The sequence below is a fragment of the Crassostrea angulata genome, chromosome 3 (genome assembly GCF_025612915.1).
Source record: "Crassostrea angulata isolate pt1a10 chromosome 3, ASM2561291v2, whole genome shotgun sequence".
Lineage (NCBI taxonomy): Eukaryota > Metazoa > Mollusca > Bivalvia > Ostreida > Ostreidae > Magallana > Magallana angulata.
Window position 1 is genome coordinate 22038049 of NC_069113.1, and position 25825 is coordinate 22063873.

The 25825-nt window shown below is 36.7% G+C and overlaps 7 protein-coding genes across 12 annotated transcripts; 2 read left to right on the forward strand and 5 right to left on the reverse strand.

Moving 5' to 3' along the window:
- Position 1: 1 nt before the first annotated feature.
- LOC128175932 (uncharacterized) lies at positions 2 to 3158 on the reverse strand. The gene is made up of 7 exons (XM_052841847.1): positions 3009 to 3158; positions 2381 to 2701; positions 1058 to 1150; positions 816 to 941; positions 609 to 722; positions 387 to 476; positions 2 to 150 (listed from the first exon to the last, which is right to left on the reverse strand). The coding sequence occupies exons 1-7, from the start codon at positions 3055 to 3057 to the stop codon at positions 71 to 73; spliced, it is 873 nt and encodes a 290-aa protein (XP_052697807.1). The 5' UTR covers positions 3058 to 3158; the 3' UTR covers positions 2 to 70.
- A 634-nt stretch (positions 3159 to 3792) lies between these two features.
- On the reverse strand, positions 3793 to 8142 carry LOC128177091 (secreted protein C-like). 6 transcript variants are annotated; one of them, XM_052843628.1, is made up of 11 exons: positions 7983 to 8142; positions 6724 to 7854; positions 6435 to 6470; positions 6273 to 6350; positions 5784 to 6041; positions 5594 to 5683; positions 4740 to 4805; positions 4526 to 4570; positions 4261 to 4278; positions 4034 to 4044; positions 3793 to 3923 (listed from the first exon to the last, which is right to left on the reverse strand). In XM_052843628.1, exons 1-11 carry the CDS (start codon positions 8071 to 8073, stop codon positions 3855 to 3857), a joined length of 1893 nt encoding a protein of 630 aa, XP_052699588.1. In that variant the 5' UTR covers positions 8074 to 8142; the 3' UTR covers positions 3793 to 3854. The 6 variants fall into 6 exon arrangements, with proteins under 6 accessions (XP_052699588.1, XP_052699592.1, XP_052699593.1 ...); XM_052843632.1 differs by lacking the exon at positions 4740 to 4805; XM_052843629.1 differs by lacking the exon at positions 4526 to 4570 and having other exon boundaries at positions 3795 to 3923.
- A 1737-nt stretch (positions 8143 to 9879) lies between these two features.
- LOC128177142 (uncharacterized transmembrane protein DDB_G0289901-like) lies at positions 9880 to 12529 on the reverse strand. Its single transcript, XM_052843720.1, has 6 exons — positions 12328 to 12529; positions 12035 to 12224; positions 11619 to 11920; positions 11113 to 11532; positions 10562 to 11005; positions 9880 to 10361 (listed from the first exon to the last, which is right to left on the reverse strand). Exons 1-6 carry the CDS (start codon positions 12392 to 12394, stop codon positions 9958 to 9960), a joined length of 1827 nt encoding a protein of 608 aa, XP_052699680.1. The 5' UTR covers positions 12395 to 12529; the 3' UTR covers positions 9880 to 9957.
- Positions 12530 to 12990: 461 nt separating this feature from the next.
- Positions 12991 to 16544, reverse strand: LOC128177281 (GATA zinc finger domain-containing protein 14-like). Its single transcript, XM_052843938.1, has 2 exons — positions 16444 to 16544; positions 12991 to 16265 (listed from the first exon to the last, which is right to left on the reverse strand). The coding sequence occupies exons 1-2, from the start codon at positions 16484 to 16486 to the stop codon at positions 13354 to 13356; spliced, it is 2955 nt and encodes a 984-aa protein (XP_052699898.1). The 5' UTR covers positions 16487 to 16544; the 3' UTR covers positions 12991 to 13353.
- A 2745-nt stretch (positions 16545 to 19289) lies between these two features.
- LOC128177274 (keratin, type II cytoskeletal 2 epidermal-like) lies at positions 19290 to 21146 on the forward strand. Its single transcript, XM_052843928.1, has 3 exons — positions 19290 to 19421; positions 19756 to 19911; positions 20994 to 21146. Exons 1-3 carry the CDS (start codon positions 19331 to 19333, stop codon positions 21128 to 21130), a joined length of 384 nt encoding a protein of 127 aa, XP_052699888.1. The 5' UTR covers positions 19290 to 19330; the 3' UTR covers positions 21131 to 21146.
- A 976-nt stretch (positions 21147 to 22122) lies between these two features.
- Positions 22123 to 22912, forward strand: LOC128177273 (uncharacterized PPE family protein PPE21-like). Its single transcript, XM_052843927.1, has 2 exons — positions 22123 to 22277; positions 22516 to 22912. The coding sequence occupies exons 1-2, from the start codon at positions 22232 to 22234 to the stop codon at positions 22902 to 22904; spliced, it is 435 nt and encodes a 144-aa protein (XP_052699887.1). The 5' UTR covers positions 22123 to 22231; the 3' UTR covers positions 22905 to 22912.
- Positions 22913 to 24205, reverse strand: LOC128177272 (uncharacterized). Its single transcript, XM_052843926.1, has 2 exons — positions 24053 to 24205; positions 22913 to 23971 (listed from the first exon to the last, which is right to left on the reverse strand). Exons 1-2 carry the CDS (start codon positions 24096 to 24098, stop codon positions 23040 to 23042), a joined length of 978 nt encoding a protein of 325 aa, XP_052699886.1. The 5' UTR covers positions 24099 to 24205; the 3' UTR covers positions 22913 to 23039.
- Between the last annotated feature and the right edge of the window lie 1620 nt (positions 24206 to 25825).

Here is a 25825-nt window from a genome sequence, read left to right on the forward strand (position 1 = left end):
ATTGTGTTTGCTCTTTATTTGAAAGCGTAAACCATCCGACGTTGAAAGAACATTGTTGAATATACACTTGTCAATATGACTGTAACCTTTGAAGAGCAGCCATGAGGCTCTGGATAATCTCGTCTATGTCTCCTGACTTGACATTGTTACCTTAAAGGAAAATATGCATAGAATTATGAAAAGAAAAATATTTAATGGCGTTTTGGAAATCTGTCGTCTACTCTTATAAAAATGGTTGCAATTACAAGATTCTACAAGAGATAGTAACGCTCAGTTGGTTGCACTGGACAATTATTCCAGGATTTTATGTTTTGAAATTCAAAGCTTTTATATTGAATTGGTCGATACAAGTAACATAGCCCTTAAAGGACATAAAATGTGGTTACCGTGGTAATTGTCGTTCTTTCTGTCAGCGTTGAGAGCTTTACTCCAGGATTGTGTGGCCTTCTCGGAGAAGTCCCCGGAACTAACGCTGTCTGAAAGGAGAGGCAGCCACTGTAGAGTTGTATTGAGTGGTTCAGCACGGCCATAAATAAATGAAGAGACAGCGTAGATATGTCTTTAAGCAGACGGAATGAGTAAGAATTTAACTAAAATCGAGACAGTACCTTGCCATTTTTGATTGTTTTTATTTGTGCCTACAACTTCATTCCACTTTTTATCTCCCCCTACGGCCGCGTTCCAGGAGTCGGTCGCCTTAACGGAGAAGTCTTTTTCATCTCCTGAAAATTTATAATGATATAAGTTATTTTTTTAAACTATGAATGGAAATTTTAAAGACACAGTGTGTAAAAATCAGAGGCAAGTCACCGTACCGTCTGGCCAGCTTCCGTCCCAGGACTTGCCCGATACACCAACTCCCTTGCTGTCCATACTGAATCCAAAGTCGCTTCCTCTCCCTGTCGTCTGCTCTTTGTAGTTTTCAACTTTTTTATTTTGACCTATAAAATGCAATCACAAAATTGATGCAAATATACTCCTAAAAAACCTGCTATGTAACGGGAACAGAATAATGATCTGCATATTGTATGTTTTATTTTATAAACGATGAACAGACCTGGCCAACGTCCGTCCCAGCTGTGTCCTCTCGGTGACTCGGTCACCCGGTTCTCTTGAAACGGGACAACTTGGTTTTGTTGAAAGCTTTGCTCTGCAGGACGTTATAAAATTTTATAATGATTTGTTTCAGCATTAAAACATCTGTCTTTTTCCCCACGTTTTTTTCCGAAAAGTGTAATTGAAGCTTCACAATTATTTGATCTTTTTATGAGAAAAAAGAAGTTATTTTTAGCGTAGAGAAAATGAGGGAGTCTTGGAAAAGCCAAAACACTTTCAGTTCATTATTGGTAAGACTTGAAATTTAAGGTATCTCACTCCTCATTTTTTGATTTCATTGCGCAGATGATCATTATATTTAAAATGAATATGATTTTATTTATTTAATCATCACAGATAGATTATGTTTTCATAATTACACAACATTCATAAAGAAAATCCATTTGAAATCAAGAAACAAACAAGTTTTTGGGGGAACTATTTTTTCATGCGGAAGGTTTTTTAGACGAAAAGGACAGAAACAAGCAATTTTATGAATTTTCAATATACTTTTCTTTTTATTATACTTTAATCATTATTCACATTCTTAACATTTGATAGGTTTGTAACATATTTTATAGGTTCTGTGTGACATGTGCAAAATCAAATCTTGGGAATGTAATAGCCGTTTAGCATAAAATCATGCATATATATATATAGAACATGTCTGAATTTTTTTAAGCCAATTTTTGCGAGAATTTTACCTTTGAAGCCCTATATCTAAAATTTGACATCACTGACCCCCATATTATATTGTGTCAAAATGATACTGAATACATATTTAGGCAAACTGGATTAATCTTATAAAATTCTTGATATTCAAAAAGTTTTTATTTCAAATCCAATTGTAACTATTAAAGAAATTGTCTATTTTAAGTCCAAAAAGGTCACAAAAAAATTTATGCAGCTTTGTACAATTTTTTTTCGTAATCCCTCTATTCAGTGTGACCATTGTGCATAATTAAAAACAATATTTGAAGAAATAAGTTTGCTTAATCAAAAATACTGATAACAAATCCTAATCAGGATGAAATTGCATTTTAGGTGCAAAAAGGTCAAATTAAATGGGCCATAACTCAAAGGGATGGATACTGATCCCCCATTATCTTTTTGTTTTATAAGCTTGTTTTTGTCTACAGATTTCAATGATATACTTCTCAAGAAAATCTTGATACAACAACATTGAGGAGTGGGATACCTTAATTCAGTGCATTTGGGATACAAAGGTTTTAAGATCTCCAACTAGTGATGAACCAATACATTTTATTAAAAAGCAAGACATTACCTTTCTTTGAAAAAGTATTCGGATCAAAATCTCTCATAAAATTTCCGTTGTTTGGATCGAATTTTACGTTGCTCATGTCAAGTGGCGTTGGTGTGACCATTTTCATGTCAAAGGTCATCCGACCACCACCGGAGTAATCTAAATCCTTGACCTTGATGTACTCTGGAGCCTTCGTTGTGATGGCTTGGATCCCGATCGAGAATGGTTCCAGATTTTGTTCTTTCATCGGATTGTAGTTGACGAAGGATATGGCGTTTGGATTGAATTTCGGGAAATTGAGATTTTCGTATATTGCAGGATTGTACGTCATAGGAGGGGGAGCTGTTAAATTGTTTGGTTTTAAAGGTGTCATTTCAATCGAAACTACACAGTCAGCAACAAAATTGTAAGTTGTGTATGCATTTAGTAAGATTTTGATTAAACAATACGCATGTACATGTATATTCTATATTAAAAAAAACCTATTTTTATATAACCTTTCCAGGGTTTTGCACCGTCTTTTGAAAAAAGTTTTCAAATAAGTATACTAAAGTACATGTATCCAGAACAAAATAGTTGCATTAGTAAGAGTGAGTTAAAAAAAATTGGATGAATGAACATTTCTATCAAATATAAAACGCATACTCACCTCCTAAAACTCCATAAGAACATATTCCCAATATTAATATTACCGACATCTTAATGGAAAAAAAAATCTTTGATTGACTGTATTGTGTTGATACCAGTTTTGTGTTGATTACTACTGTTAAAAATACAAAATACGTCACTTCCGTCCACTGGCGGGGTATCTATCAACTTTAATGATATCTATCACCTGCATTTTATCGCTGACCGGAACCAGTGACCGAAGGAAGTATGGCTAAATTCTCACGTGTTGCATGCAGGCCCGATTTCGCTTTCAAAATTATACATATAAGTGGTAGTCTTATTTTAGTACTGTACATCCACGAAATATTCGTTAAAACACGATAATATTTATTTTAATAATCACTGGGCGGGGGAGGGGGGCGGAACTGGACAAATATTTTTAATGTTTTCATCTTTTTAAGTTGTTCAATACGGTCTAGCACGTAGTCTGTCCTTCATTGATTTTGCTATACCAATCTTCAAAACCATTTCCCAAAGGTAAGCACCTGGTTAGATGTGTACTTATGTCGCAGATGAATTATCGACAGGATGCCACGATTTCATCTTGTCCGGGTTGCTTTGTTGATTTTGGGAGGTTGGTATGGGCATGATTTCTCAAATTTTTCATTTAATGACCGAGACAATTTTTGAAGTGACATTTGGTGTTTATTTGTTCACATAATTGTGTGCGTGTGTGTGTGTGGGGGGGGTGTCATTCTGTTAATGATAATGTTAATAAAAGATCTTTTCTTCACAAGCATTGACGGTGACAAATGAACAAAGAACTTCGAACTTTTTTAAGATTCACCGAGCTTTTTTTAATGATTCTCACACTACATACACAATATCAGTTTTTTGTTGAAAGGGTTTCGAGAACCTTAAGAAGGGATAAAAACAGGTCCAAATATTTGTTTTCCTATAAAAAAAAATTAAATGTTACTCGAAGTTCAACCTACATACATGTATAAAGTTACAGGAGTTTCATTGACTTAAATCGAAACAGTTAAAAGAAATCTTTTTTCTTACCTTCACTCCACCTACAATTAATTAAAAAAAGATAAAACCTTATTTGATCGTAGAATAAGTACACATGTATCGAATTCAATAAACCGTTTACTTTTAATTATCGGCACATATATGATTAATTAAGCAATATAGTATTTGAATTTATTAATATCATTCACATGATTAAATACGATAGACATTGAATTCGTATTCGATTTTCTTTTTATCAATATTGAAATGCACTCTACCTGTTATTTCTCGTTTTCCTACAAATACATGTATATACGAAGGAATAAATTAAACGTAACAGAGATATTTTATATTTAAAAAAATGTATTTACATGTATTTCAATTGTATTGTTAGAGCCACTTTAATAGGTAAAATTCGTCCTCCTCCGACCGACTGACTAAAACAAAGTAATCGACTTAAGATATTTTTGTCAACAATGTGAGCAATTTTTTAAACACTTTTTTTGAAAGGGGGCCTAACTTCAATACATATTGCTGACTCACCCAGCAAAGAGAATTGATTTGACTGGGATCCTGTCAAACCGCCACCTTAAAAACAATCCCAAAATATATGATCAGTTTCAAAAATATAGCTATTACAATCTCTTTTTTAACTTATTCAAGGAAATCAATTCATATAAAACATAGCCTTCACAAAAAATATAATTTCCCACCATTTTTAGGACAAGTAAATTTTAATAGAGATTGGAAATATTACCATTCATAAATCCCTTGGGATCCACTAGATTTGAACCTCCAGAAAACTTTGAAATGGAACCGCCACCTACCAAACATTGAATAAAAACGGAAAACAATAAAACCCGCACCCAGCTTGCGCCTATTGTTTGCTTGACCAGAAGCACGAAAACTCATATGCAACATCAAATTAAGCACACAGTTATTTATTTTTTTCGAGTGATTTAAAAAGCCGTTGATACACGAACGTGGTGAACAGCATGCTACGCATCATTTAAATGAAAACTGAATTCTTAATTGTTGTGAAAAATTATCAACGATCTCAAAGATATCCTTCAAAAGATGTATATGCTCATAGTTACATGTAATAATCAAAGATTTATTATGCAATGTGTAAAGCTGGTCATGGCCGTTCTTAGACTATACATGTGTTAATTAATTATTCTCCTCTGTATGAGAGAGGAATATTTTCAAATTGTAAAGCTAAAATACTGTATCTTTTATTCACTTAAATAATATTGTTCATGGTATAAAATATATCTAAATTTTCAAGGTAAATCTTATGGATAATTTGTTGGCCATCCGGCCCCCTTATAATTAGATGTTAAAACCTCTCGTTATATTCGCTCGATCGTGTAGTCTTTTTTAATTATGTTCATCTTGCATGAGAGAAGCAATGGATAAAATTTTAAGCATGAAAATGGAAAGCAAAGATGTTTTGGATGAAAGGCATCAAAATGACATTTTTTCATGGGTTCCCGAATATATTAACATACATTGTAACAACCATTGATCAATAAGCTCCTATAACATGTGTACAAGAAGCAGAAGCGCTTGCTGAAAGCGAGGCAACTTTTTAAAAAAATGTTACACTACCAGACATAGCGCCCATTGGATCCAAAGGATTTCCGCCTGGGGGCAGTCCACCAGGCATCATGGGATTGGAGGCGGTCCCACTGCTACTATCTGCCAATGACAATTATGTTCAAAATATAAGTGGAAACGTTATACATCTCTGTATATTTATCTTTATTTTTGAGAATTTACAAAATGTACGTAATGTTACCGGAACCGCTCGTTCGTCCAGTGACAGATGACGATCCCGTCATAGTGTTCATCATGTTCATAGGACCGGAAGTCCCTCCTCCGGATCCCCCGGAAGATCCGCCCGTCATTGATCCCATGGGATTAAACATGTTGGATCCTCCACTTGTACTGCCCCCGCTGGCTCCACCGTTAACCTGACTGGCACCACTCATCATCCCAGGGGATCCACCCATTAGTGAGCTGGCGTCCATTTTATTGGGGTCGCCTCCACCAGCACCTTATGGAATTCGTGATCAGTGTATATTCAGTTCAAACATATATATTAAAAATGTTTTTTCATATTGAGCGTTCTTTAATTCGAAAAATTTTGATTTCCGCATTATTCTGCAATTACCAAGACTCGGTTGAAAAACTGTGTAGTCACTTTGCTACATATCTATAACTACATATTCTAATCATGTTGGAAAAAATCAATGTTAATAAGTAAAAAAAAATTAAAAACGCCCACCTCCAAACATGTTCAGACTTGCGCCCTGTACTGCCATTTGAGTGTTTACTGCTCCAGGATCGAATACTCCTCCGCTTGCTTAAAAAACAACAACATATTCTTTACAGACTGCTTTAAAAAGACAACAATGTTGAGTCTTTTTTTTAACAATGTTGCACTTACAGCCTGACTGGGGTCCCATGAAGTTTTGAACTTTTCCTGCAAGATAACAAAATAGTTTTTTGATATTTTTAGCATCATCATGTTAAAAGAACTCGATTGTGGTTGCCATTTTAAGACTTTATTGATCTCATTTAGAAGAAGATCTATGTATGAAAATCCCAAAATTAAAAAAGTTAAATACGAGTATATGAATTTATCTTTGCATGGTATCACATTTATTTTCAAAACTCACGGATCAAAATATCCAAGTTTACAGTGTGTTGCAAGGTTAAACATGCTTAATAAATACCTAACGTCGGGCTTAAAGGGTTGAATCCAGATTGTGTGGTCTCGACATTTGTTTTGATGGGATCAAACGACGGCACCGCGGCCCCACCACCGGAAGTCTGTGCTGATCCACTTCCCGAGCTGCTAGATCCGCCTTGTGTACTTGTAGGAGAGCCAAAAGAGCTTGCCCCTCCTTGTGTCGAACTTGCAGAACCAGTCGGACTGCCAAACGAAGTAGCACTACCGCTCCCAGAGGTCCCTGTTGAAGATCCCGTTTGACTACCGAAAGAGGAGGCGCTGCCACTTCCAGATGAACTCGTTCCAGATCCACTTGGGCTTCCAAACGAGGAAGCACTGCTGGTTCCTGTAGAACTTCCAGATGAAGATCCCGATCCAGACGGACTTCCAAACGCCGACGCCCCACCTCCAGTACTAGAACCTCCTTGAGTCATCGTGCCAGCGGATCCTGACTGCTGTGCGGTACCACTGCCGCTTGGCATGGTTCCCCCTCCTATGGACTGCTGTTGTGCGTTCATGCCCATCCCATTAGTAAACGTTGGAGCATTGCCCCCTGTTCCCTGTCCCGAGTTTGCTGCATTGGGGTCATATCCCCCTGCCATGTTTACTGCACCGTTATTGGGATTGTAACTCGGCGTTAATGAAGCAGACGACCCAGCCTGACCTCCTCCTCCCATTTGTGACATAGGATTGGTAAACTGAGCACCACCTTGTTGGTTGGGATTGAAACTGCCTCCAAAAGCAGACGTCCCCGATGTAGAGCTTGATCCACTGGTGCTTCCTGCCTGTTGTCCACTGGAGCCACTCGACTGTTGGGTTGATCCTCCGCTACCCAGCTGGTTGGGATTGAAACCACCACCCAATCCGCTGGTGGAAGTCCCTGACGTGCTGCTCAGCTGATTGTTGAGCTTTGTGGGATCAAATGTTGCCGAGCTCCCGGATGTTTGCGACGAAGGTTGGCTGTTAGTCTGGGATCCCGGATTAAACATATTCATTCCGCTCCCCATACTGCTCATCATTTGGTTGGGATTAAACGATCCCATATACTGGGAGGTGCTCGAAGTACTACCCCCTCCTCCCCCTCCAAACATCATAGAGTTAGGATCAAAAGTTTGTCTTCTCGCTGCCGAATTTGCTTAAATCAAAGTACATGTACATTATTGTTAAAACTCTGCTTTGAAAACAAAACAATGAAACATGTTTATATAAACCGATGTCAAACATCAGCGGGATTAGTTATGAAATGGATATTAAGAAACTTACCAGAAGCAAGTCTTCGGAATTCCAAAACATACCGGTTCGGTTCTGCTGATATGGAATATATCAATGTAAATAAAAGTACTTTTGGTAGCATTTTGCTTTTCTGTTAGTAAATAGGCTACGAGGAATTATAGAAGCGCTCACTCTAAACTCTAAGATACATGGTAGATAAGGCATGTTACAGAATCACTTTATACCGTGTTTATAAATATATCGATAAAGTGTTGAGTTTCACGAACTACAAGTAAAGGCATTCTACTATTATAGGACATTCTTTATTGATATTGAAATATCGTGAAACAAATATTATGTTAATGAGAATCTGTACAGTATTTAAAGTATATTTTCCAGACGATTTTGTGACAGTTTCCTCTCCGGAATTCAGCATAAGAAATAATTGCTGCAATTTGTTAAGATTCTGGCCAATATAGCTAAAAATAAAGAGAGAGACTTTGTGCATTAAAAATGGCAATATGTAAAATAAACACTTGTTTCAAACCCAATACAATTTTATTTATGTGTTGTGTGTATAGTAAGGGAACCAAGATCTGAAGTCGACCATCGTCAACACCAATGACCAGGCACGCAAGTATCTTTATTGACCTTGGGTCAACTCTTTAAACATTTGTAGTTTTCATGAATATTAATACATGTAATTCTATACCCAACAAGGGGAAATCAACATATTTTAGTTATAATATGATTTATGAAAACAAAGTTAATGCGGACGTTTATATATGCATGCGTAGGCATTAAAACGAATAGGGGATTTCCTTTAGGTAAGGATGAAGGAGCCAAATGGAAAAGGTCATGAATTATTCATGAGAACGAGAGAAATTCAATGAGTTGACCACCAGTCGATAAGTGTGATCGAGACTGACCACTGACCTTTGACAATTGCTGTAGTCTATAGCATGTATGTGCAAAATAAGCTCTAAGGGGATGGACATCAACATACAATTTAAAAAAATCTCACCAGATGTTTAAATTATGTAGTAGAAATTATATTAAAATCAGTCAGCTAATTAATTCCCTCAAATGATAAAATACAATAATGGTATATACTGATAGTATTCTGATACCTTTTTATCGTATATATAATACTGCGCCATTTTGTTTGATATTGTTTTATCATGCCATATCACTCTTAAGTAATAGCCCTTGCTCGCGTCACAGATTTCCTTCTGATTTGCTCTATCTTGTCTAGTGAATACAGTTCACCTGTTTCTGTGCTGGTCACAAGAACACGTTCGGTCGAATATTTCAATGATAAGTATGGTCTTATCTACTATCAGTATATTCTGCTATCGCGATAGGTGCGACAGATGTTAAGTGGAGGTCATTTGTATACAATCATGGATTTTAGTGCGACTTATCAATGTCATGCTTATTTACTAGTATTTAGTATGACTATCTAAACAGCATTTATTCCCGAATCATATTGATAGTCCAGGGAATTAGGAACATTTGTGATTGATTTATCAGATTAAAAAAAAATCTTTATTTTTATGATTAGAATACTTGTAATATTACAAGAACATGTACTCTATTTTTAAAAGTCTTCTCGTTAACCCAAACACTCCATATCTCATTATTTCAACAAAAAATGTTTCAAATGTTATTCTTCAATAGGTAGTTCATTAATCCAGATGCTTCTTTAATCCAGATTATATCTCAATTAAAATAAAAGCTATCAGAATAACGATCCAATCTAAATTGTTCTTTTAAAAATTGGATTATCATGAAAGGAAACGATTTCATGACGTGATTTTTTAAATTTGGTATACAACTTTTGGCCTTTTTATTGAAAAATAACAATCAAAATACAATTCAAGCTGTAAAAGGTACAATGTGGAAAAGAAAAAACAAATACCGGAAATAAATTGAACCAGTAACCAGCTTGAAGATACAAAGATATAATTTATTTTTCTTTTAAAACACATGGAAAATTGTATATCGCTCGCTTATCCTTTTAAATCTATCGCCGCCCAAGAAGATTTTGAGGGTTAAAGAAATTGAACGACAGGGTGTTAACTGCATCAGGATCGAATCCCCCGGCCGCCGAACCACCAGATCCAAGTTGTGCTTTGGAAGGGTCCAAAAAACTAGATTGGATTTGGTTAACTTTGTTTGGATCAAAAGAAGGCTGCTGTGCACTTCCACTGGAAGAGGAAGAAGATGATGAAGAGGATGAAGATGAGGACGGACTTCCGCCACTGGTCCCGGAACTACCGCCATTTAAAAATGCGCTCGGGTTTATGAACATATCTGGACTCATCATTTGTGATGATGCACCGGAAGTGCCACTTGAGCTGCCACTGGTTGATGACCCGGATGATGCACTACTTGAACCAGAAGTTGACGTTTGACGTTTTCTAATACCTGGAATATCGTTAAATGCTTGATAAGTATCATAAAGTACATGAATCAAACTCTGTTACAACGTAAATTAGCAGATTTTTAAATTATATGTTATTCGTCGAGACCATGTACTAGTAATTAAGTTTTTTAATGCCATATATTCTTTTGAGAGCAAAATGAAAATTACTCTTCTAGTTCTGAAAATAATTACAAATACTCACTTCTTCTCCCGACTTGAGCTTGTGGATTAAAGAAATTGAAAGACATGGTGTTAAACTGATCGGGATCGAATCCTCCAGCTGCCCCACCACTTGCTCCAAGCTTTGAGGATGAAGGATCCAGCATGTTGGACTGGATTTTGTTAACGCTGTTGGGATCGAATTTGGGCGTACTACCACTACTACCACCTGAACCACCACCACCACCGCCTCCTGACATCTGGTTGGGGTTGAAAAAGTTGAACTGCATGGTATTGAACTGGTCTGGGTCAAAGCCCCCGGCAGCACCGTTGCTGGCTCCAAGTTTGGAAGAAGATGGATCGAGCATGTTAGCTGTCAGTTTGTTGACACTGTTTGGGTCGTAGCTTGGAGCACTGCTTCCACCACTGCTGCTGCTACTTCCACTGCTGCTTGGTCCGGATGGTGAGCTTTGGCGTTTATGAATAACTAAAATATCAGTCATATAACTATTTTATCAAAAATGCATCATCATCATCATCGTCGTCGTCGTCATCGCTGCACAACGGTCTAGGTTCAAAGATATATTTTCTTACCTCTTTTTCCAACTTGAGCTTGTGGGTTAAAGAAATTGAAAGACATGGTGTTAAACTGATCGGGATCGAATCCTCCTGCAGCCCCTCCGCTTGCTCCGAGCTTTGAGGATGAAGGATCCAGCATGTTGGACTGGATTTTGTTAACGCTGTTGGGATCGAATTTGGGCGTACTACCACTGCTACCACCTGAACCACCACCACCACCGCCTCCTGACATCTGGTTGGGGTTGAAGAAGTTGAATTGCATGGTATTGAACTGGTCTGGGTCGAAGCCTCCGGCAGCACCGTTGCTGGCTCCAAGTTTGGAAGAGGATGGATCGAGCATATTAGCTGTCAGTTTGTTGACACTGTTTGGGTCATAGCTTGGAGGGCTGCTTCCACCACTGCTGCTACTTCCACCGCTTGAAGTCTGTCGTCTTTCTTTAAATTGAAGATGACGAAAATCGATACAATTAAACGAATCAAAGCGTTGTTAACATACAGTATAAAAACTTGAAAACACTAACTTCTTCCTGATGGACCACTATTTCCACCATTACTCAAAAGAGCGCTGGGGTTGAAGAAGCTGAAGGCCATGCTGTTAACCTGGTCGGGGTCGAATCCCCCTCCTCCTCCGCCAGATTGGCCAAGCTGCAGCTTGGAGGGATCTAAGAAGCTAGCATGAATGTTGTTGACCTTGTTAGGGTCGAATGATGGAATTAATGAACCACTGCTGCTTGAAGATGGTGATGATGAACCACCACTACTACTGGACCCACCACTCATGGTGCTGCTGGATCCACCACCACTTGGGTTTGAAGGGGAGGATCTAAAATATCGTGAATTTCTTTTACATACAAATGATAAATGAAAAAAACCAAATGTAGTTAACTATTTCTTAGATTAAAGAATGTGGATTAAGGTGGAAAAGATATGTACATACGCACTTGAGCCACTCATGAACTGTGAGGGGTTGAGCAAGAATGATGGTGGCTGCATGTTTTGTGAGAGTTGTTGACTAGAACCGGATCCGCCACTTGATGTGCTTGTACTTCCGCCAGTTCCGCTACTGCTTGACCCGGAACTAGTGCCACTAGTTCCGGTGCTAGTACTTCCGGTTTGTGTTTGGCGGACTGTAACATTACAAACAAAATTGGGAAATATCCTCATAGTAAATATATTTATTTTGAATCCTTTAATAACGAATTTTAATACTGGACCGAAATAGGACCTTACCTCTGAGATATCGAGCATTTCCGCCCGTAGAAATGACTGCCACGACGAGGATGACAGACAGCCACATAGTACACCTGACTCTGATGGCTGTGTTTTGTCAGTATTTGTTATTGTTAATTCGATAGTTCGAACCTACAATTCCGTAATGATCACGTAATGATGATAAATTGTGGTCAATCTAACGATTCTACTGTTTCAAGAAATAGTACGAGATCTTATCTTCAGTAGCTCACGAGGTTGTGATAAGAGCCATGGTCCAGTTAGGGTGCTGGACAGGTGAACGATAGAACACGGTAAATGGTCTGATGTATCTGGTGGTCAGTGGTTATACCAGCCAAGATTTACATTGCCATAGAAATAGGGAATTTTTACAACATGGAAACAATGACGAATGTACAGAATTTTAAAAGCTTCCGGTTTTCTCATTCTTGTGATGGTTAAAGACAAAGTTAAATTAATCTGTGTCGTATCAGTTAATTCTTTAGTCTGACACTATGTTTTCCTATTTAACAACTGCTTTTATTTTAATTAAGCTTCAGTAATATCAATTGGTCACAAATTTCTTAGAATTTAGCTTGTAAAAAAAATCACTTGTTAAATATACTGTAAAAGCAGGAATAGGGTTTGGTGATAGAATTTCGTTCTTTCCAAATCAAAAATTAATATTACATGTTATCAGAAAGGTTTTTATTTTAAAACAATAAAACTCAATTCCAATATACCAATTCACATCACAAACAAACAAAAGTATATCACGACGAAAATTCTGCGTCTTCAGTATCTATATGGAGAACTACTAGTATTTTTTATTATTCACTCACAGTAAGTTATTGCCTTTGTTTCTGTTTCTCCGTCGAAAGTCTTGACAATGAACAATTTTGATGGGCTTATTTCTTAGAGGATTAAAACATCGGAATGTTTAAAATAAGAAGACAATTATTTTATGTAGTATTAAATTAAGAATTAAATAACATCACACTCAATGACTCCTAACGTTTTTATATCAGAACAAGAACACTTTACAAATTATGGATTGTTTGATAACAGCTGAAGCCACGACTCATTAGTCCCTTCCTTTACTTTGCTATTTTCCAAAAACACCCTTACACCCTCCAGAAGACCAGGCGTGGAGGCTGACTTAAATCGACCCTTTGTCCGGGGGCTGTCAGATTGAACAATCCAGCCTGGATTGAGGCTCATTTTGGCGTTATTAACGTTATTAGGATTAAACAAAGTCGACGCCTCGGTTGGCGCAGCGGTTGTATTGGTCGTCTGGTTGTTATTTGTTTGAGGGACCATTTGGTTGTTTATTCCGATTGGGGCAAAGTGCATGTGAGCATTGTTTACGGAGTCCGGATTGAATATTGGTATTTCATTCTTGTTTCCGCCACCGAGCAGACCAGGCACGAACCCTGAACCCCCATTAGCTGTGGAGCTGTTGGTGACGTTATCAGCCGCAGACGACGGCGCTCCATTATTATTTGCCAAGAAAGATGGTTTAAAATGCATCTGCATGTTGTTGATGTGGTTGGGGTTAAACTTGTACGCTAATGCTTTGTCCGCGTCGTAGCCAGGGTTTTTCTCCAACATCTCGCTTGGATTGAAATGCATTTGCACCTTGTTTACTTCATTCGGATTAAAAACGGCATTGTTGACCGATGATGGATCGAAACTGCCACTATATCCCGACATGTCAAATCCCATTCCCATTCCAAAGTAACCTCCTGCACCTGCAGTCTTATTTTCATTTTTTGAATTTATCATTGTTTGCATCATTCCTTGATTAATACTATTAGGGTTGAAATTACCGACAAAAGCCGACTCATACCCGGATACGGTACCTGCAGTGAAAGAATGGCTGCTATTGTCGTTGTTTTTGGCAAACGGGTTTTGAATCGCCATGATGTTAGTTTTCATAGGATCGTAACCCCCAGTAAAAGCTTGACCCCCAAACGACTGGGATTTTCCATCAATTCCTAGCTGAGAGTTGATGTCAAAACTCATCTTTGCGTTGTTCACTTGAGAAGGATTAAACCCAAGGTATGCATACTTGTTTTCTGTAGAGTTCGGGTTTATTTGTTGTTGTTGTTGTTGTTGTTGTTGTTGTGAGTTGTACTGAAATGACCCCATGTTCATCCCTGGCAACGTGCCTGGGTTATACATGATCGGCTTGTTTATTGCATCAGGATCAAAACCCGAGTAAGATACGACCTTCTCCGATGGCGTCGTAGTTTGCATCGTCTGGTCGGTTGAAGATGCAGTCGGTGCAATGGTCGTGTGGACAGTCACGTTCTTGGCAGAGACATTTGACGAAAAACCATTTTGATCATCGTCTGCTTCCAGTTCTATCAAATCATAAAATGATCTTTTTTGTTTTGTATTCTGTGCCTCTGTACTTTTATCTGCACTATTTGGAGTATGCTTCTTTGAATATTGAGACAGAGGACCTAAGAAAAGATCGGGGCTGAACCCCATTGCTGCAGTGTTAAAAGCAGTGTTAAATGGCGTTTGAAATCCAGATTTCTTTGCTCCTTGGTTAGCTTGCGGTTGATTTTGCATCGTATGCTCACCGCTACCGGAAAGTCCCATCAGCTGTTGATTTATTGCATTAGCATCGAATTGCGGTTGTTGAGAAGTGCCTAACTTGGAAGTAGAAACAGACGCAAACTGACCAGGATGGAATGATCCTTGCAAAATGTTCAATCTATCTGGATCAAAACTAAGCTTTATATTCATATTGGAAAGTTTGGAGTTAGGTAAAACCATACTGTTCGGGATGAAATTCATTTGCGCAGATAAAGCCGAGTTTTGAATCGCGTTTGACGAAGACATCTGTGATGAGGATTGACTATTCTTTTGATCTAACATGCTTGATGTCTGGGAATTTGAGGGATTTTGGTTCCCAGCCGGTGCCTGACTAAACTTGTGCATAATTCCCGCATACCCAGTTGGTCTGTTTGTATATCTCGTCCACTCACCAGCAGATATGAAGTTTTGACCAACGTTGTACTTCGCCGGATTGAAGCCATTTGTACTCGTCCAAGAGCTCATCAAGCGATTGGGGTCAAAACGAGATACCTCTGCGGTTTTGCTTACTTGATTTTCGTTTGGTAGAATATACTGGGTTTTACCTACATTGCCACCCCCAGATGAACTCATCCCTGCGGATAACATGGACATTGGGTTTGTGTTGAGTTGAGCCGAGTTGTACGTATTCATAGAATTCCCACTGTGTACTGTTTGGCTTCCAGTGACACTTGGATTAGCATTCCCATTATTCTGCTGAAATTTTACTTCATTTGTAAACGTTGGTTTTGCGGGCATGGATCCTTTGGCTTCATTGGTTAATGAAATTTTATTTCCTGATTTGTTGATTTCATAACCATTTAGCGATGCCATATTATTATTGTTTTCTGTCATTTGCAAGGTATTAAGGTGTGGAATTTGTCGACTTGTATCAGTTGCATGGTTTTCATTAAGGTTAGAATTGCTTTGTTCAGGATAATTTGGTTTCAATTTTGTTTCCATTCCATCGGAACCAATGTTTAAAGGCATTGTCGATTGACTCTCCTGTTTCTCCCCTACATACGGTAGCACATGTTTTCTGGGAATTGTAACGGTTTTTACCTCTTGAATTTTAGAGACCGCTTCCTTTGATCTGGGCAAGGCTAACGCCTTGTTTAACAATTCTAGCAGCTCCACACCATTCATATGTTTTAACATTGTTAAAAGTGTAGCCGAATCTTGACCATCCGCCATCTTAGTAACAAATTTTTGGTCAGCCTCATTTCGATGTTTGCCTTTATCTGTCATTGAATTAAAATCAGCGCCCCCTCTAATAAAATTCTGAATGGCCGCTTCTGTAGGTATTTTTGGTTTCTTGACATAATATTCAGAAGAAAGTTCTTCCAATCCGGGTAGTGGAATGCTCTTGGTTACTGCAAAAATTCAATTACAATATCCTTTAATCTCTTTGAAGTTAGAAATAGGCATTGCGCGAAAAAAATTTAAATATCACAGTTTTTTCATGAATAGTAAAACAAAATACATGCATATGTAACATCTTTTTATGGAGTAATCCTGTTTAAAATTCATTACGCTAATTTTTTAACTCACTTGTGACAATGGCGAAAATAACGAAAACTCGAGCGAAATCCATTGAGAGGAAGAGAAAACACCGAAAATTAATAGGAATGTTCACATTTGCCGACAACCGTTGGATAGAATCATTTTGGTGACGATGGGTCAGCTGCCATTATCTGCTGATGATACCAAGTTCTGATAAACAGTACATTGGAGCGCGCGTTCGTTTTACCACATGGCATGTATCGTGCCATCACAATATCCGAAAACATACCTTGAGTTTCTATAAACAAATGTAAGACATTTAAAATGTATTTAGTATGTCAAACAAATTTTGATACAGAGGAATGTTTGCTTTTAAAATCTACAATATCTAGAAAGTACTTCTTTTAAAATGTAAAACGTTTTTATGATAAAATTAAAAGAAGAATACCCACAAACACAGAGAGAGAGAGAGAGAGAGAGAGAGAGAGAGAGAGAGAGAGAATTCTTTATCAATGCTTGACATTTGATCTCAAACTGATCATCATAGTCTTGTTCCATTGACAAAACTTTTGTTAAATCAAAATAAACTAAAAATGCTTTGAACCAATTTAAATTTTGAATATTATTGTTGGAATCGCAAGCTTATTGAAGACAAAATATCATGTTAGATTTGTTTCCTGTGGAATATAAAAAGCCATTATTTATCTTGAATTGAAAAATATGGATCACAAGTGTATGATATTGATTTTGTATTTTGAGATTGCCCCTGTTACGTCACATTGGTCATGCGATGTTTCATGTGAACCCCGTATCTTCAATGTAAACAAGTTGCTGTCCTTTAAAAAGGACTACAATACGTGGACCATTTGCATGTGTTTCCAACAAAAACGTGAAAGCCTTAAGATTATCAGAGATTCCACCGACTCTAGCCCTCTGCTTTTAACCACTAAATTTGTACGGTGTATTACGTATACATGTATGTATAGCCCTGACTTTTTATTAAAGGATTCATACTTCTAAAATAATTATGATCTATCTATAAATGAAGTTTGCATGTACAGTATCAGGCATTCGGTGAATTCTACTATTTGCGCACACATTACGATTCGCACTACTTTGTTAACTATGCAGTGACAGCATTGCGTAAATTAAAAATTTCATATTTTAATGCATTTTTCTTGAGATTTTAACTTTCATACAGTGACATAATTATTCAATCATACTTAAATGCTTAAAAAAATTTAATCGGGAAGTTCTCTAGCCTCGCCTTCTATAAAAGTAAAGTTTAGTTACATGTGTATTCGGAAAACAACAAAACATTGCAAATTATGCTAGTTGATGCATGTTGTAGTTTCGGCATAACATTAACTTATTTCATAATACTGATAGTTCATTTCATATGCCAATCATTTCTTTAAACGTATACTTTGTTTTTGTACTGTTTACCGACAACTTTACAATTACAGCGCCTTTGAACTTATGTGTGCATATGGCACGGAATCCCGATCCCGATTCAGATAAACGTGTGCTAGCCTGGTTCTCTGATCTAGTACCCATTACACACAGGAACCAGGCTAGCTCATGCGCAAGTTGAATTTTCCCCATAGCATCCGGTTTAACCTCGCTTATATATTTTCTGCGTGGACCTCAGGGTCCACGCAAATAGCATTTCCGAGTGTTTCAATAAAGACACACGTGTTTGAAGATCTCAGCGTTCTTATTATGTATTTGCCAACGCCTGAAAATATTACAACAAGTGAGGAAAAGACATCTATTGTCAGCGTATAATAGAGGAGTGAATTTGCGAGTCGAATTTTAAACTAGATTGAATAAATTATATTCCCTATTTGAATTTTAATAAAAGTGTTTTGATTTAGATATATGATATAAAAACTCCACACTGTTGTTTTGATCTCATCCTGGGTATTTATTTGTGAAACACTTTACAGCAACAAGAAATATCGAACAATAACTGAGGTATAGTGACTCATTATTAACATATTGTATGTTAAATAGGACTAAAAATATGTATGAAATCAAATACGGACGTTCCTCCAACCACTTTTCTAGTAAAAGGAAAATTTATTGGCATCAAACCAAAGCCAATCGAATATTCTCCTAACCCTTCTATTGTAGAATTGCATACAAACAATTGAATTCTCCCCTTGTTGCCAAGCGCGGATCATCAGATCAAATTCGATCGCGCTTTACATCTCCTTTGATCTAATGATCCGCGCCTGATAACGCTTTGAAGATGTTAGACTTAAAATCTAAAGTATGCGTTTGTCTAAGTCTTAAAATAGTTTTAAATTTCAGTTTTTTTTAATTCTAAATTTTTCCTTCTGGATAAATTTTTTGCCATTTCATAAGTGCATTGCACGGGACATGCTAATAGCCACAAAAATTCTGAACGATTATTCACGCAAACCACAGGAGATAGTTTTTAGCATTAAGTTTTCGTATATTTATGATAATCCTCTTAACACTCGTATTAATAGTATTGTAAAATGTTTAATTTTTAATTTGAGTAGACTTTATTTCATTTTAATTAAATTACATGCATTTGAATAGCTAGTAACCGGAAAAATGACCACAGTTTACGCACAAAATAGAAAACAACATATTTTTATGATAAGAACCGATTTAATTTATTTCATGTATAAAGTTCATGAAAGGGTCGACTACAATAAACATAAAAAATGGTCAGAAAATACCGGTTCTAGCTTAGACTCTTTTTGATCATGGACGTGTGTGAAATAATTAGCGTCCGTTAAACTGTCAAAAACACAACAAACTTCTTTAGCTTGCAGCGGTTAAATCAGTCATTTACACTTCCAAATGTCCGAAAATCCGGAAAATACCGGAAACATGGCTGTAGGGGCATGTAACTTTGACAATGACTATGACCGGCACATAGCGTTATAAATAAATAGAAATGATAAGATTGCGTTCCCACACCAAGCGCGATTGTGATATGGCTGGACTTGCCCTAGCTCTACTGACCCTGCTACCTCTGTGCTTTGGGGGTAAGGTTTCTTCGAATTTACTGGCTTTATACACATTTTTATCCCCATATTTCATTTTTTTTTTGTTAAAATCATTGCCGGAAATCAATAATTAAGCTATAGAAATAATATTTGATATTTAAAAAAAAAAAAAGATAAATTGATTGCAAATTTTTTTTTATAGTATTTAAAATTGAAAATAAAAAGAAAATGTGACCGTTTAAATTTTTTTTTCATGAAAGCAATCTATTTTAAATCTACAAAGTGTTTCAAATAGATTGTTCTTTTATAAATAGAAAAAAATATCATATTAAGAATACAAGTTAACACACGATTTGCTTTGATAATTTTACAGCACCTTTTGATCCCTATGCAATCAACCAGAACTTTGGCAGTGGGGGGTTTGGAGGAGATGGGTTCGGAGGAGGGGGGTTCGGAGTGAGCGCGTCAGCTTCTCACTCGAACTTTGACCCCAACGCACTTAACCATGGATTTGGCGGAGGCGGATTTGGTAATTAATTTATCTTATTTATTAATCCAACAAAATGCTTCATCATAATATACTCATCTTTTTTTAAATTATGCTTCGAGTATTCGTAAATTGACATAATGTTTGTCTCTTGGTGGATAAATTTCTCAAATGGGAGATGGTCATACTTTGACCGTGTTGTTTTTTGCAAGCATTGCCAAAACATTGAAAATTGCATGAATTATGTTCAATCTTCTTTTAGTCAATTAAAAAAGTTTATGATTTTAAAACGCTTTGAAATAAAAGAGCATGTTTAAGTAAACAAACGGTTTGACAGTTTGTATTTTGTTGTTTTTTATGTCATATTATTTATGCAATTACCATGCGTAACATTTATACCTATTTCATTCTTTTGTGAAGAATGATTTAGAAAGTGCACGCTTCACATTGCATTATAAATTTTTAAGGTCACCTGAGTCACTAAGGTGACCTATTTCAATGGTTACTGTCCGTCGTCGTCCGTTGTCGTGCGTTGTGCGGCGTGTCTTAACAAATGAACATTTTGTCATTCTTGAAAACTACATGGTTAATTCTTTTCACATTTGGTATAATGCAATTTGGGGGTAAGGGGAACAAATTTTGTCCCATATGGGCCTTAGGGGCAGGCCAAAATGGTCAAAATCTGACCATTATTCAAAACTCTTCTCACACATCTGAAAGAAAAACTGAATTCATAGTTATACAGACCAGAAAGCTCTCTACCAAATTGTTAATTTCATGTCATCCGGAGTAGGGGGTTCGGCCCTAGAGCGGGGTCAAAATAATCATATAGTGTTAATACACATAATGATTGAAAAACTTCTTAACTGCTGTTGATACTGAATAGAAACTCACTGCATAATTAGAAAGACCATAAAACCCTCTACCCATATTGTACATTTCATGTCCCTAAGGTAGGAATTTTGACTCTAGGTCTGGACCAAAATGGTAATATACATGTAGTGTTAATGCATATAATGAGCTTGCTCGACAGGTATACGTATGGGCTATGGTACTCAGGTGACCGTGAAGGCCTGTAGGGCTCATAAAAGGGCTGTAACGATGTTTATTTTTTTTATTTACAGGCGACGGATTCAGTACACCTGCCATTGACATGGGAACATTCGATCCTAATGGATTTTCGACTCCATCCTTTGATCCCAATTCACTCAACGGATTCAACTCCGGTGGATTTGATCCTAATGCATTTGGAAAGAAATAAATTATTTATTTATGTATTTCAACTGTGTTGTGTCTGGTTTTAATGCCCAATGTTAAAAAATCTAATTTTAACAAAAAACACAAAAATTTCAAAACAAAAACAAACAACCCCACATCCAAAATATGGTTAGGTAAATGATAGGGCTTATACACGAAAGTCTTTGGGACATGCGCAATGATATGAATATCTATTGAAATGAGGAAAGAAAAGAATAGTAATTTTTATTTCCTTACATTGTATTTATTGTACATAAAGTTTGGATAAAGGTACTTGCATTTTTGATATATCACATGAAATATATGGAAAATGCGACATCATGGCTGATACGTGTTACAATGTATGCCCATGTCACCTATAATTCAATTCATATGAATGTTAGGAAAGAAACCATACTTTATACTTGTGGAAATAATCGTATTTACTTGCATATATTGCATCTATCAATTATGATCATCAATAAAATAGTTTTCATTTCGATACATCAATTTTCAAAAAAAAAAAAAGGCCTTTGTGACATTTCCATGCCCCGCTGGGATTCCATGCACACAGCAACGTTTTTGAAAGGGGGAAAATGTCTCAAAGGCCTTTTTTTTTGTTGGAAATGTTGGGGTCATCCAAATAATCTTGTCAAGCAACAAAAAAAGCTGTTCATTTTCTCATTGTCTTTTCCATTTATTTTACATGTTTCCAAAAAATAGGGACCAATTCTATGATAAATCATTTTTACATGTAAATGCTGCGCAAAATGTGGGAGCAGCCCCACCCCGCCCCCTAATGCCTACGTGCCTTAGGGATTCAAAATCCAAACGATCGTGGTTAAGAATATATACATATACATATATTCTATGTACAGCTTGGGGCAGTTTATTAATTATGAGCAAAAAGATTGACAGTGTTTGATATGCATCATTATCTAAGAATAAAGCAGTGTAAGAAAAATCAGATTCGATTATTTAATATATAACACATGCAGGTCGCGGAGACTCGATCTTATCTTATCACTTCTACAACGCTGGACATGACGGAATCAACATATATCACACTTATAAACATCGGTGTCCTTATTCTCCAAGGGTTCCAAGTTTCTGGAAAGAAGGCAAAATGAATTTTGTCGTATTGCTCGCATTTCTTCCGCTGTGCTTGTCAAGTAAGCCCTTATTTATTTACACATAAAAATCAGTATGCATACGGACAGTTTACTACTATAAATAAATATTTTCACAGAATAAATCTCTTTTATTTTTTGCATTGAACTTAAAGTTTTCGTTCCTAAAATCTGGCGATTTAGAGAGTTCTTGGTGCACATGTCTATAAAATGCCTTTATTGAGACGTTAATTATTGACAAATAAGATTATATGTACTATCCTAAACATTATCATTTTAGGTCCTATCAAGAGGCAATCAAACGTTCTTTTCTCCCCTTCTGGCGCCCCTGGATTTGACCCGAATCACATTGCAGCTGGAAACTACGATCCCAATACCCATAGTTATGGAGGGGCTGCATTTAACCCCAACTCCATGAGCGCTGGAAGTTTCAACCCTGGAGCACTGTCAGTTAGTCAGACAGGAGCTAACAGTGGGGGACAAGTCAGTTTCCAACCTAGTGCTGGAGGGATTGGAAGCTTCCAGCCCAGCGCCGGTGGAACCGGCAACTTTCAACCCAGCGCCGGAGGAACCGGAAGTTTTAACCCAAGTTCCATGACAGCTGGAAACTTTGATCCAAATTCTCAACCTGTTGGAAACTTTGACCCAAGCACGTTTGGTAAAAAGTAAAACAAAAAGACACGAAATTTATTTATTTTTAAGCATACCATGAAAGGTACAATTAATACCAAGAGTTGCTAAAATATAAATTTAGAGCCTCCGAGATGGATTAAGTTTTTGTCAGTAGGTAAAGTTCCTTTACAATTAATTCTTATCTGGATGAGAAGGTACTGAGGAATTTTTAATAGCCTGGATTGCAGGTCGATAGGTCCTGTTTTCGCTGTTGATCTGTTGATCCTTATCGTTCGATTCTGTATGTAAAGCTTTCAATGCATTCATAATATCGTAAAGTCTGGAGAGTTCCGAGTATGATTTTTCAGTATTCTCCGACTTCTCTTGCATCTTCTGGTACTGGTGATACATATTTTCAAACGAAACCTGATATTGTTGTCCGCTGAAACCAACTTTCATAGGCGGAGAAACAGAATTTGTCATGATTGCTACTTGCTCAGGCATTTGAGTCATGAATTGTAATGACTCGGAAGGTAGATTTTGAAACGTGGGTAAAGATGATGGTCCCGAAACTGCATAACCATTTGATCCCGCAGATTGCGGAAGTAGTTGGACAACTGTATCTTGGAAAACAGGTTGACCAGCGGCAAATTTGGGCAGATAATTGGCAATTCCTTCCCGAGGTCCATTATGGTAGCTCATCTCTTTAAAAGGTTTATATCTTTGCGATACAAACGACAAAGCTGATGGTCTTGGATAAAAGTTGTATTGTGATTTCCCGGGCAATGTACCGTATGGTTGCTGATGAAGATTACCATTTTTCCTTGTTGGAGCAATTTCAAGTCGAGCAAAATTTGCAATGACATCAAATTTTCCTGTCATCATCAATTTTAAAATTGCGGTTATCGGTACATTTGACAAATGTGGTTTTCCATTCCAGTTGTTAAAATTCTTTCCTTTTGAATGCGGACGAAAAAACTGGTACTTTGTGTAGGCTGGCACCCTGCTCTGATATAACGAATAATGTTTTAACCGGGATTCTTCCGAATTGTTGTCAACTGCTGATGTCAAATTCTTTTTGTCTGTTAGTCGTCTATTTGCAAAATTGACTTTATCAGCAACACCTGTAAAAAGCATTCATTTAATCTTCGTACAGTAGAAAAAAGAAAAAAAAATAATGTTTCAACTTTGAATGAATGTCTTACCTAAGCCCAGAATCAAAGCTGCAAGTAATGGAATAATCATCTTCATATCTGAAACAGAATCAGAATGAACAATTCCAAATTTTTGTGGTTGTTGTTTTCACACCAATTCAGGGAAGGGTGATTTAAATAAGTTCTACATGTATCTTATCCGCTCGTGTCCGGAAAACTTTATCTCCTTCATGTCCGTTTCCGATAAAATGGAGGCCAGTTTTATGCAGATGTTTCCTAACGTAATTATGATGTAGCCGAGTTTTGTCGATTTGAAATTCATGCACCGAAAACTTGTTTTTAAAACAAGATTTATACCGGTATACACAAGAAACTAACCGCCATATAAACAACTTGAAAAAAGAAACACAATTGGATATTTCTGTAAAGTTTTGAAAAAACATATAATATTTATCTTAACTCAATTTAACTGTAAAAAAGAATGGATACAAATATACGTACCTGCAAGCGACATTAAAGTCAGGGTACTAACTAGTGCAGTTTTAATTTTGCCCTCAGTGAATTTTTTTTTTTGCCATTAACAGGTTATATCTGTTACATATATTTCAGTCTAAAGTATTATTTTAAAAATTAATTGTATGAAATTCAAAAAGACAGATATTCAATTGTTTTTCTTGAGAATATATCTTTTAAAAATAAAATAAGCTGCACACATGAAATATTCTTCATTAAAAATGTTACCTTTAGTATTGTACAATGTAACGATAATATATCAGCTTAAAAGCTGATCAAGATAAAGACATGCTTAATTTCATAAATTGGTCAAAATACATTATCTGATAACCAATTATGTCCCGATTAAAAAAGGGGGTGAAAAGCCAGCTAGCGGCATTGGAATAATTTATTGTACTCGCTATGACGTACACAGCGGTTACTAGTATTCTACTGTTCAAAATCCTTTCGTCAGTCCCGTTTTCACCTGCTTTGCTGAATAATTCAATATTTATAAATTCAATGTACCTTTTGTGGCAATACCACATGCATAGATAGCTGCATATCTGAAGCTCCCGGTCTGAAAAACATCTGATGGACGACCTGGGAGCTAGTCTGAAAAAAAAAATTCGTGTGAGCGCTGGAAAGTGCTGGAAAGTACCCGGATGATAATGGTGAAAATTGCAAGATCATTCGTGTTAATTTTTTTTTAGGTAAAAAGAGGAAACAAGTGAAGGTAGAAATCTTTGAATTTTGGGCTTACATTGAATTTAAACTGTTCTCTGCGGATTTCAATTAAGTGTTTTTTTTAAATTCAAGGAAACGGGAACCTGGGCTAATAGACTTAAATAGATCATTGTCATTTTTAACTTCCTGGGGTTTTCCGACAAGCGGAAAAAATGTCCATGACAACCCCTCTTTTATTACTATAGTATTGTTATTTATATAGGGCAATTAAAATCTGTTGAGATTTGCCCCCTCGCTTCATTAAATTCAATGATAAAAGCTAAAACGTAGCACAAGCTTTCAACAAAGACTGCTATTAATTGGAAACGACTTTATTTGGTGAAAAAAATATCTAACATCCGGTGAATTCGATCTGTTTTTTCCGAGACCTGCTCTCGGGAGGCGGGAGGACTTTCGTCACCAAAACAAGGACGGATTACTCTATGCACCATGGTTATATAACAAATCTATTATAATCTATTATAATTAAATCTGTATACTATGAAAAAGAATATGCTACCTTATTCTTGGGGTCAATCCTTCGATCCCGCAATATATACCTCTAATTAAACTAATTGAACACAGTTCACCGTACTATAACTGACA

Coding starts and splice junctions, on each gene's coding strand:
- LOC128177281 (XM_052843938.1), bottom strand. CDS start 16,486: ATGGATTTCGCTCGAGTTTTCGTTATTTTCGCCATTGTCACAA. Junction 16,266..16,443: donor TATTTTCGCCATTGTCACAA/GTGAGTTAAAAA, acceptor GAATTTTTGCAG/TAACCAAGAGCATTCCACTA.
- LOC128177272 (XM_052843926.1), bottom strand. CDS start 24,098: ATGAAGATGATTATTCCATTACTTGCAGCTTTGATTCTGGGCTTAG. Junction 23,972..24,052: donor AGCTTTGATTCTGGGCTTAG/GTAAGACATTCA, acceptor TGCTTTTTACAG/GTGTTGCTGATAAAGTCAAT.
- LOC128177142 (XM_052843720.1), bottom strand. CDS start 12,394: ATGTGGCTGTCTGTCATCCTCGTCGTGGCAGTCATTTCTACGGGCGGA. Junction 11,921..12,034: donor TTCATGAGTGGCTCAAGTGC/GTATGTACATAT, acceptor ACGATATTTTAG/ATCCTCCCCTTCAAACCCAA. Junction 10,362..10,561: donor AGCTCAAGTCGGGAGAAGAA/GTGAGTATTTGT, acceptor ACGATATTCCAG/GTATTAGAAAACGTCAAACG.
- LOC128175932 (XM_052841847.1), bottom strand. CDS start 3,057: ATGTCGGTAATATTAATATTGGGAATATGTTCTTATGGAGTTTTAGGA. Junction 942..1,057: donor CTGGGACGGACGTTGGCCAG/GTCTGTTCATCG, acceptor TGCATTTTATAG/GTCAAAATAAAAAAGTTGAA. Junction 477..608: donor AAACAATCAAAAATGGCAAG/GTACTGTCTCGA, acceptor CTCTCCTTTCAG/ACAGCGTTAGTTCCGGGGAC.
- LOC128177274 (XM_052843928.1), top strand. CDS start 19,331: ATGATAAGATTGCGTTCCCACACCAAGCGCGATTGTGATATGGCTGGA. Junction 19,422..19,755: donor GCTACCTCTGTGCTTTGGGG/GTAAGGTTTCTT, acceptor ATAATTTTACAG/CACCTTTTGATCCCTATGCA. Junction 19,912..20,993: donor ATTTGGCGGAGGCGGATTTG/GTAATTAATTTA, acceptor TTTTATTTACAG/GCGACGGATTCAGTACACCT.
- LOC128177091 (XM_052843628.1), bottom strand. CDS start 8,073: ATGCTACCAAAAGTACTTTTATTTACATTGATATATTCCATATCAGCA. Junction 6,471..6,723: donor CCCTTTAAGCCCGACGTTAG/GTATTTATTAAG, acceptor GTTATCTTGCAG/GAAAAGTTCAAAACTTCATG. Junction 4,571..4,739: donor TCCCAAGGGATTTATGAATG/GTAATATTTCCA, acceptor ATTGTTTTTAAG/GTGGCGGTTTGACAGGATCC.
- LOC128177273 (XM_052843927.1), top strand. CDS start 22,232: ATGAATTTTGTCGTATTGCTCGCATTTCTTCCGCTGTGCTTGTCAA. Junction 22,278..22,515: donor TCTTCCGCTGTGCTTGTCAA/GTAAGCCCTTAT, acceptor TTATCATTTTAG/GTCCTATCAAGAGGCAATCA.